Source organism: Colias croceus, chromosome 6, assembly GCF_905220415.1.
Source record: "Colias croceus chromosome 6, ilColCroc2.1".
Classification (NCBI taxonomy): domain Eukaryota; kingdom Metazoa; phylum Arthropoda; class Insecta; order Lepidoptera; family Pieridae; genus Colias; species Colias croceus.
In genome coordinates this window covers 6,534,926-6,545,727 of record NC_059542.1, presented here as the reverse complement: position 1 = coordinate 6,545,727, position 10,802 = coordinate 6,534,926, and the positions used below count along the sequence as shown (strand labels likewise).

General features: G+C 33.4%; 1 protein-coding gene across 4 annotated transcripts; it reads left to right on the top strand.

The window, feature by feature from the left end:
* The first annotated feature begins 1,510 nt into the window (after nt 1–1,510).
* Nucleotides 1,511–10,487, top strand: LOC123692854 (coiled-coil domain-containing protein 6). Of its 4 annotated transcripts, XM_045637652.1 has the most exons (12): nt 1,511–1,755; nt 1,826–1,955; nt 2,550–2,640; nt 2,887–3,036; nt 3,620–3,763; nt 3,946–4,085; nt 4,599–4,676; nt 5,011–5,125; nt 5,702–5,794; nt 6,061–6,180; nt 6,574–6,752; nt 7,561–10,487. In XM_045637652.1, coding segments are annotated over exons 1-12 (1,266 nt in total). In that variant the 5' UTR covers nt 1,511–1,730; the 3' UTR covers nt 7,562–10,487. The 4 variants fall into 4 exon arrangements, with proteins under 4 accessions (XP_045493608.1, XP_045493610.1, XP_045493609.1 ...); XM_045637654.1 differs by having other exon boundaries at nt 4,608–4,676; nt 6,574–10,487; XM_045637653.1 differs by having other exon boundaries at nt 6,577–10,487.
* Nucleotides 10,488–10,802: the final 315 nt, after the last annotated feature.

Sequence of the window (10,802 nt, the reverse complement as noted above, 5' to 3'; positions counted from 1 at the left end):
CGCAGGCGGTAAGCTAGTATTATAATAATTTTCATAAAATTACATTCCGAGGGCCATTAAGGACCACAGTCACCACAGCTATTTATTAATTTATTTAATCTATACTCATATTATAAAGCTGAAGAGTTTGTTTGTTTGTTTGAATGCGCTAATCTTGGGATCTACTGGTCCGATTTGAAAAATTCTTTCGGGGTTAGATAGCCCATTTATCGAGGAAGGTTATAGGTTTTATATCATCACGCTACAACTAACAGGGTTGGAGCCACGGGGGTGAAACCACGCGGTGCAGCTAGTAGTAAAATATATCGGAGTGTAGCAGGAGTATGTATTGTTTTGTTTTTTCCCGAAGGTATTATTTTTATCGAAACGTATTTAAACAATTTAGTATCGTCATTCTTTACGGGACTGTAAGCTAAATCTTTGCCAATTTGCATTTTTCCCACATTTTCCAAGAAAATGCGTAGGTACACAAACTTTTATTTTTAGTGCGAAGTTGTAAAATATAATACATTCAAAAGTCCAAAAAACATTCCTTTTTGGTTCATTGATATACTGTTGCCATCAAGTTGCCATCATGCTATAGGTCATTACCACAGATCATTACGTCTGACTGTAGCAGTGAATAAAGTTTGATAATTATGAGCCTAGCCGCTTTACTAAACAGTATAATAGGGCGTATTCAGAAAGAAAGCTTGAAACTTATAAGCGCTTATAAGCGCTTATCGGCGCTTGTCAGCGCTAGTAACCCGCGCAGGAAAATATATGAACACGCGCTGATAAGCGCTGAACGGCGCCAACAAGTTCCGACAAGCTTCAACAAGCGTGGTCAGCGCTGGGCGCTGCCATATAAATTTTGTTTTGGTCTGCTTCAACCTGCTTCCTTTGTGTAGAACGAACCAGCGTTGACAAGCGCCGATAAGCGCTTATAAGTTTCAAGCTTTCTTTCTGAATAGGTACGCCCATAAGTTAAGTCCCGTAAGTTTTCCAATTACAGAGCATAATGCGACTCAATGGCGCACAATGCCGAATTTAATGGGGAAAAATTTAAATTCTGTCACTGAGTTGGCGATTGCACGCATCACGATTCACGCGCATTACTTTTAAGAGTGCTCGATTGTGGGAAGCATTGCTGTAGTTGAAACATTCAACCACAGCATTCAACGTTTAAGCATTATGCCGCATAATGCGCTCTAAAACTACCTAAGGCTGCGACCTTGCTGCGACATTAATTGTAAATAGTTTGGATATTTGTAAAGGGCAGATTTTCAGAACGTTTTCCTAGTCAAGATTTTATCTTTATTAAACTAGTCTTTTGTTTTCATTATCTAAGAACAAGGCATAGTAGCAGTAGAATCGAATGTGAGTAGAATAGCAAGGCATGTTGTGGACTGTGGTTCGTGTACAGCACAGGTGTACAGCAAGATCAAAGGACTCGTGTCTATAGACGATCTACAACTTATGAAAAAATAAACTAATCAGAAATCTGAATTTCTGACTGAATTCGGAATTCTATAGGATTGAGGTCTTTGAGGTCTTGCAGTTGCAATTAAATTTATTTGGTTAACTTCTAAATACTTGTTATTGCATTCTAGTAAACGATACATCCAAATTAAAAAAAAAATACGGATACTCCTTTTGTGCAATTTTATAATCATTAAGCGATATTTTCATTTTTTTATTTGTTCATTTTTGATGACATTTTGTTGCTGTCTTTAAACAGTGCTGTGCAAATGGATGATACAGTGATTTCTCCAGGTAAATTATATATTTTTACAGTATAGTTTGTATTATAGTGCGCTGTGATTAAATGTAAGCTTGATTTTAGGACACAAAATGGGCGATTCCGCTTCAGAGAGTGATTCGAGTTCTCTAGACGGCGGAGCAATGTTACCTCCTAGCACAGTTTCTAGAGACCAGCTGCAAAAAAGGATTGAATCATTACAGCAACAAAATAGGTAAAATTCTGAATATTCCATGTACTAAAGTGTATTTACAATAAATATTTTTTCAAACTAATGGCCAGGTCCGCAATTCACGTTAATCTAATCCATCCAATCCAATTTTAATTACAAGTAAAATTTAGTCTCGCTAAAATACTAAAAATGTATCACCCCTTACCGCATTTATGAAAATTTAATAACAATGTATTATAAGTTTGGAATATTCAATACACAATTTTTTCGTACCTATTCATTATAGAGGTTTTAAATATGTATTTGTTCAAGCATATCAAAAAAAATTATTGAAAAAGATTGCCAGTAAGTTATTAATTATACCAAATAGATTATATGACAATATAATAAAATATGTACCTGTGTGCACTGTTACTTCTCACATAATAGTTTTTTAACCTAAATTACATTAATTATTTGTCCATTGAATGTATCATACATACAGCACAAGAAATTTGTTTGCTGGGGTGGGATTGTGTGTGTACAAGGCTACTTAAGCTTAAGGCCATGTAAGGAAAAAAATGTTAGTTTGAGTCCAGCCTCACTATATGTTTTTCTAAAAATTTATTAAAAATGTATTGCTTTACATTATTTCAGGGTCCTTAAGGTCGAACTTGACACATACAAATTGAGAGTGAAAGCATTACAGGAAGAAAATCGTGCATTAAGGCAGGCGTCAGTGTCTATAGTAAGTATCCTTTTCTAATCACAAACCATGTTTAGTAATAGTCTTGTGATAGTAACCAGTTTTCATCTACTTTTAATAGATATAACATCTTTAGAATAAGTTTTGGAATTCAAATGTTAATTTAAATTATCCTCCATAAGTCGAAATCCTCACTGCTGAGGGTGGTGAACATTTTGGAGTGTTTTTAGAGTGATTTCCTAGTTATAATTAAATCATAATATTAATGAAATAAATTGTTTTATCTAGCAAGCAAAGGCAGAACAGGAGGAAGAATATATATCCAATACCCTATTAAAGAAAATTCAAGCTTTGAAGAAAGAAAAGGAGACTCTCGCTCATCATTATGAAAGAGAAGAGGAGTGTTTAACAAATGATTTGTCTAGGAAGTTGAATCAGGTGATATAACTATTATATATTTTCAATATAATTGTCAATGTTAATTAGTACTTTACATTATTATCAGTCAATATATGCAAAAATATGATTTTCTAATATTTTATACTGTCTATAATTGATTCAATAATGGGTAAACCTAATTATTTGTGAGAATATCCTTTTAAATGAAAATTTGTTAAATAAAAATCATTGTAGTGTTGGTTTAAGTAGTCCCTAGATGGTAATGTGTACATGATATGCGTTTATGTGAAATGTAATGCTGGCTGAGTGACAATAAAAGATTTATGATAAAGCTTAGCCACCTTTTAATGACCGCATCAATCTAAAAAATCATTCATGCATGACAACACATGATGCATCCCATATTGCATTTTCTAGGGTCTACATTATACATATAGCACTTTGGATGTTGATAAAGTTATGTTTTACTCCACCCTAAGGATTAATAGAATTAACACATTATTTTCTCATTACTTAACTACAGGATTTTAGGAGGAATGATAGATGTTTTAGATATTGTACATTATAGTAAAATTGATGTCTTCTCTAATTTATAAGTCCGAATTTTTATTATTTATTACAGTTGCGTCAAGAGAAATGTCGATTGGAACAAACATTGGAGCAAGAACAAGAATGCTTAGTGAATAAATTGATGAGGAAAATCGAAAAACTTGAAGCAGAAACTCTTGCAAAGCAAACAAATTTAGAAAGACTCAGAAGAGAAAAGGTGAATTGAAAACTTGTTCATTAAAAGAAATTTGTATAAAAAGAATATCAGTTTAATTAGGTATATGCTAAAAATCTAAAAATATACATTATATATATAAAAAAAAAAAATATCGCTAATATTATGTTCTGAATATCTGCCTTGAGTTATATATGAAAACCTTATTTTAATTTTTTAAATAGGTTGAGTTGGAGAACACTTTAGAGCAAGAACAAGAAGCATTGGTGAACAGGCTATGGAAGAGAATGGATAAGCTTGAAGCTGAGAAACGTTCCTTACAAATTAGGCTTGACCAGCCTGTGTCGGATCCCGCTAGTCCGAGGTAATATACTATCTATTCTGTAACTTTTATTTGCTTGTATGCATCTTGTGTATTTTTTTTTGAAGGGGTGGTTTCAGATTAGCATATTCTTCTGAGTGTATACTGTCGTTTTAGCATAAGCACTACAAAAAAAATGGACGCGCGTAAACGGTCATATTTCGGCGTTCTCGTTCGCAGTTTCGGGTTAGTGTTCACATGCACCCTAACAAAGAAACATTGCTATTTGCTTGAGAGGGAGATTCTATACGAGCTTCGAAACGCCTGTGCTATTAAATGCGCGCCTATACGCGCCTACGTACGTTTTCAACAACGACCCTAAACAAGCGTATAAATCGGTAGTCTGAAACCACTCGAAAATAACAGCTAATATTAACAATTTGAGAAAAATTAACAAAAACAACATGGTGAAACATATTATGTATTTAATCTGGTTTAATTTTAAATTAATATTTTGTTGATGTTTTCTGTATTATGAACAATATTAATTTGAATAATATTTCCATTTCCTGTTAGGGACATCAGCAATGGTGACACTGCATCAAATCTTAGTAATCACATTCAAACTCTACGCTCAGAGGTTGTTAAATTAAGGTAATGTAAAACAATATATTTAATTATTTTAATTTCATTTGCATGCTATATTCATATTGTTGTAAATTATAATATTTGAATTGAAAGGAAAGGCAGAGGTACTGAGTCTTTTTTAAGTAAATAGGAATAGCCTTGAATATAGTGTTTGATCTATTAACTGCAAAGCAAATTTGACAATGATGTTGCACGATCAATGAGTATTCATATAAATCTGTGAATTTGAGTGTAAGAAAATTAAGGAGAATATAACAATACCTCGATTGATGAGTTCAATGTTTTCTAGACTTTTACTGTTTTTAAATAATCGTATAATAATGTTACTTATTTGCAATAGAAATCAATTGGCAGTATCACAGAATGAAAACAAAGAAAAAATGCAACGTTTTGCCTTAGAAGAGAAACATATCCGGGAAGAAAACATTCGCTTGCACCGAAAACTGCAACAAGAGGTTTGTAGTTTAATCATATATTTATTTTTTCCATTTCATAATATAGATGGTTTTGAAAAAACTTTTCTACTCGAGCTGTAGCTCGGTTTTTTTTATTTTTATTCCTAACTCCCGCCCTGAGACCCTCAAGGAAGAGGAGGTTCGGAATCTCTATTTATAAATACTGTGTTACCTAGCACCTTGCTTATGATAGTGACTGAATGTATAGCCGCTTGTTTTTGCAATATTTGTATGTTGATGTTCGCGTCTAATTTATCTAAGTACTTATTTATACTCTTAGCAACGATTCCAGTTGCTCCTATCACTACTGGTATAATCTCTGCAGAAGTATTCCATAGCCGGGCTATTTCATTTTTAAGAGGATGGTATTTGCTTAATTTCTCTATTTCTTTTGGTCCTATATTATAATCGGATGGTACTGTTATGTCTATTAAATATGTTTTATTATCTGTTTTATTTATATATATAATGTCTGGTCTATTCATAATATAGTATAATATTTGTCTCATAAATTGCATGTAAATTTAAAAATTGAAAAAAATTCACTGTATTTATAGAAAATTTTTACGCAAACAGGTTGAAAGACGCGAAGCGCTGTGTAGACATCTCTCTGAAAGTGAATCATCTTTAGAAATGGAAGAGGAAAGGCAATTTAATGAAGCCCTATGTGTAAGTTTTTAAAATATATTTATGGAAATTTTTTTGTTCTTTATTTTTTCATCTCAACTAAATATAGCAAACTAAAAAGTTAATTAATACACTTTTTGTTTTATATGTATATTAAATATTTTCTACAATATTTCTCAATAAAAATAAAGAAAGTAAAATGTAACTGCTTTGCGAGTCAATATTTCGTATTCGAACTGCTACATAAAGTTCCAGAACATTCTCGAACATTCTCGAACGTTCTGGAATGTCACGTATGTTGTGTGCAGGCGCGGTCGCGTAGCGTGTCGTCGCCGGGCGGGTCGCGGCCGCTGTCGCCGTACGCGTCGCCGCTGCTGCCGGGCGCTGGAATGCCGCTGTCTAGACCGGCGCTGCATTTCAACTCGCAGGTTTGTTGTTCATAGATGCATTTAAATAATTGTTGTTTTTATTTCAAAGTTTTAGTGAGAAATTAATATTTTCGATATTCTATACTATAGAATATCGAAAATATTAATTTCTCTATAGAATGGAACCTATGGATGGATAAGTATCAAGTATCTTGATCAGTTCTCTTTATTGATTAAAATTCTCTCGAAAAATGTGACGAGATTTGAAGTTTATCCAGTTAAAAAAAAGTTTTTTTCGTCGTAACTAAAAACATTTAGTACGAATTAGTCAACTAATAAGGAAATAATAAATTAACGATTCCAGTATTTCGACACTGCATCCATATTATTCCCTTACATGTTACATAATTATGTAATAATAAACTGTAAAATAATCGTTAAATCTCCATCCAGCAGGCGCGTCGCGCCAGCGAGCGGTTCGTGAAGCCAGCTGTGCCAGGCGGAGGTGCAGGCGCGCTGCGGCCGCTCGAGCCGCCGCCCTTCAGCCCCGCGTCCCCCGCGCCCACCTCGCCCGCGCCCTCGCCCGCCATCACCCAGCCAGCCAGCCCCATGGACACGTCCTCGAAAGATTAAACAAAAATGAACGCGTTCTAAATTCAAAAGCTGCTTTTTTCGCCATCCAGCCAGCCAGTCCCATGGACACGTCCTTGAAGGATTAATTAACGATGAACGCGTTTTAAATTCAAAATCTGCTTTTTCGCCATCCAGCCAGCCAGTCCCATGGACACGTCCTCGAAATATTAAAATTTAAAACCCCTTCCAGACGACACAATTTTTCGTCCAATTTGACTAGATTGGCAATCAAATTGGGTCGTCTAGACGGAAATATGAAATTCAAGGTCATTGGGTGGTCGGGATCGGCCGATTTGCGATTGCCTTGGAATTGCCCGATCAAATTGGGTGGTGTGGACGCTAATTGGCCAATTTTTTGACGTATTCAGCGAGGAAGCGGCGTGTAAAGCGGATGTTGTCGTTGATTTTGTCTTCTCTTTGTTTAGTAATGTATGGGCTTACTAGAGCTGATAATATTATTCATTAAAAGTGTCATGGTCCATCCGCATACAATTTGTGAAATCGACACTGTTCAGTTCTATAACAATATTTATATGACTTAGGCGATTTCTTTTAAGCAACCATTCTTTGCTCCATATCCTTTTTCTTTTTCTTTCTTCTAAATTTGTAGTTACAGCCAAAATCAGCCCCAATTTTTGTTTTTTACTAAGAGGCATGTTGCAAAATAAAAGTCCAGTCAGTAACGGAAACGGAGCAGAACTAAAATTGGCGATTTAATTGTGTACGTGTGGATAGACGATCAAATTGGGCCCGATTCAATCGGCAATCAAATCGGCTGATTAAATTGTGTCGTCTGGAAGGGGTTTTAACAACGATGAGCGCGTTCCAAATTCAAAATCTTGCTTTTTTCGCCACCCAGCCAGCCAGTCCCATGGACACGTGCTGGAAGTATTAAATAACGATGAGCGCGTTCCAAATTCAAAATCTACTTTTTCGCCAGCCAGTATCCGCCAGGAACTTGGACACGTTTTCAAAAGAATAAACAGCATTGAGCGCGTTCTAAATTCAAAATTAACTTTTCACCAGTCAGGATACCCGCCAGGAATTTGGACTCGACTTCTACAGATTAAACATAATCATACAGATTACAGAGCATTAGAAAATCAAAATTAGCTTTTTGGTCAGCTGGCTTACCCGCGACGACTTTTAAATACTACAAATATGAACACTAGTACGAATATGAGTGTACTGAATTAAAAATTGTCTTTTTCGCCAGCTAGAATTATTATACTCGCAAAATATTATGGAAACGTGTGCTAATTAATTATTTCTATTGCATTGCAGTTGCTTGCAATTTCTATTGCATTGCAGTGCATTTCCGCCAAATCAGAATAAGTTCGTCGTAATTTTTATTTCGTCAGTAAGTTACGCCAATATGAATGCTGGCTGCAGTTTTTAGACGTCATAAAAATAATACAGCATAAATTGCATTCTATATATGTACATCATTTCATGTACATATAGAATGATATCACATTTTGTCGATGTTACCAATTTGATAAAAAATAATTAGACATTGTATTGCCATGTTGATGCCAGGAAAATCTATTATGGGTTTATTCAAGATGCTCAGAACAAAATTAGGAAAACAACATTTTTATGCTTTTGCTAGTTATACTTAACATTGAAGATATTTTTCTTCAGGCTTCACTTGAGATATTTATTAAAGTAAAGTCTTGGAATACCTACTCACATGCTTAAGTTTTAACAGATTAAACATTATTTATTTTTTAATATTTTATTTCCATAATCACTTAAAATTTGCGCCCAATAGGATTGATCTGAAATGTTTTCATTTATAAAATGAACGTTAACAGCACAATATTAATATGCAAAGACTGTTTATGGCTTTCTCATATCGTAACCTTGCTTTTTGTCTGTTTAATTGTTTATCTATACATAAGTATCTTAAATTAAAGTGTGTCTTGTGGTCAAGTGTTGAATAATAAAATTGGTCTTTCTAAATACCTAATTGAATGTTCTTTAAAATTGTATGTATTTCGAAATGTCGGATTTTTAAATATTACAATTCTCAAACAATATATATTTATAATTCTGTAAATTGTCGAATTTAAAATCTGAGTGATGCAAAGTAAATGCACTTACGCAATATTTACCTAAATGATAATAATATAAAATCGGAATCTTGTAGCACGAGTATTGCATTACTTTATTATAAATTATTATTATTTGGATTCAGGACTGATAGATTTATGGCTGTGCGATATATGACAGGCGGGATATTTTCAATGTGTGCAAATAATATAAAAAACAATTCAATTATATTAAATAACATCGACAATTACAAACCATTGTTCCAAGGGCAAAATGAATCTAAGCTCGAGAAAGCCTTTCATTTTACTTCTATTTATATTATTTCTTTATTTAATATGTAGTTATAGTTAACAATTTTTATCGCTTATTTTCTAAAGAAAATTGGAACTCTTTTTGGCATTACTAAATACATTGAATTGTCTTATTGAGGGTTTCATGTACGATGGGGTCATTAATGTTTGTTTCATGTGATTTGTTTTTGATACTAAATATATTTATTCTATTTTTGTTTAAACTTAGCGCTATCGGACATTTGACCCGTAATAATTATGGCAACATTAAGGATTGGAAATTTAATTTCTATCTTATGTCATTGATCTGATCGCTTATCTATACGAATGCATAATAGTCCTATTAAGTATGTTACTTATCTTAGAAAATGAATGTATTAGGGCGTTATTTCGAAGTAAACCGTAATACCTAAAACAGCTTTGAATGAGGGTATGTTTGAAGCTTAGTTAATCAAATCGTCAAAACACTGAATCCAAAATAGGATACAATAAAAAACTGATAGGCGGTCTGATCAAAGGTTACTTAAATTATTATTGTTAATAACTCCTTGCTGCTGGTTACGTAGTACGAGCTAGCTTACGGCTTAAATAATATAGAAGTATTGTGTTAATACTGCAATTATAATGCGGCTATAAGGCGATACTTTGTAATTGTGCACACTATCTCTTGTTGCGTCCTCGTGTATAAACGGTGCACATCGCTCACTGCCTGTTCGATTTCGTACGACCCTTACGATGTCGCTTCTAGAAATAAAGGGTCTATGTAGTGTTGGATATCAAATATGTGGCTTGACATGACCCTAATGCATTTATTGTTATTTTTATTTGTTTTACCAAAAAATTAATCATCATTGGAAATGCACATGCGTTTTTTTAACGTGATTATAGAAAGGTTTTCGTTTGTTTTATCTTTTTTGTTTGTGATTCATATTTTACGATGTTTTGTGAAGGCTCAAGTACAAGATGCCTTTAAACAAAGTTAAGGGTCGTGCAAAATTGAAACTACTCAGAGGTTTTGATAAATATTATAAGGCTCGTACAGTATAATCATGTTTAGTTAGTGTTGATCATTAAATATTGAGTATTATATTCGGGCTTGACTGTGTATGGCAGTGGGTTCTGTATAGACTGTGTTAATTAAACGTAAGGGTTGTAGCTGATAAAAGATTGTAATCTATTTGATATAATTATCTCATCGACTATAAACACCACTTTCACCAAACTTATGTAATTAGTTAGTTATTATTAATCAACAATTAGGCATTTGTTGTAATTCCGAGGAACGAAAGTGGTGATTGAAGGCTAACTCCATTCTATTGCGATCATTTTCACTTAAACAGTTTATTTTTTTTCATGTTATTAAAAATATATATGCATTAATTATTAAAAGTGTTTTATTGATTACCTAACCATTAAAAGATGATTCTGTAATAATCTTACATTAAATGACTGATAAAATAATATTAACTCAGTATTTTTTGTCATCGACATCCTAGATAAATGCTAAAGAACATCTAACTCCCTACTTAAAATTAATAAAGATAAAATGCATTGATGGGATCACATGGCAAGGTATTTGCAAAAATGTTATTAGATAGTAGATATGTCGTGGTCATATCGTAGATTTGATCATTTCATGATATGAGTGGCCATTTCACGAAATGGTCGCATATCGTGAAATGGCCAATTTAGTTTGGCCACATC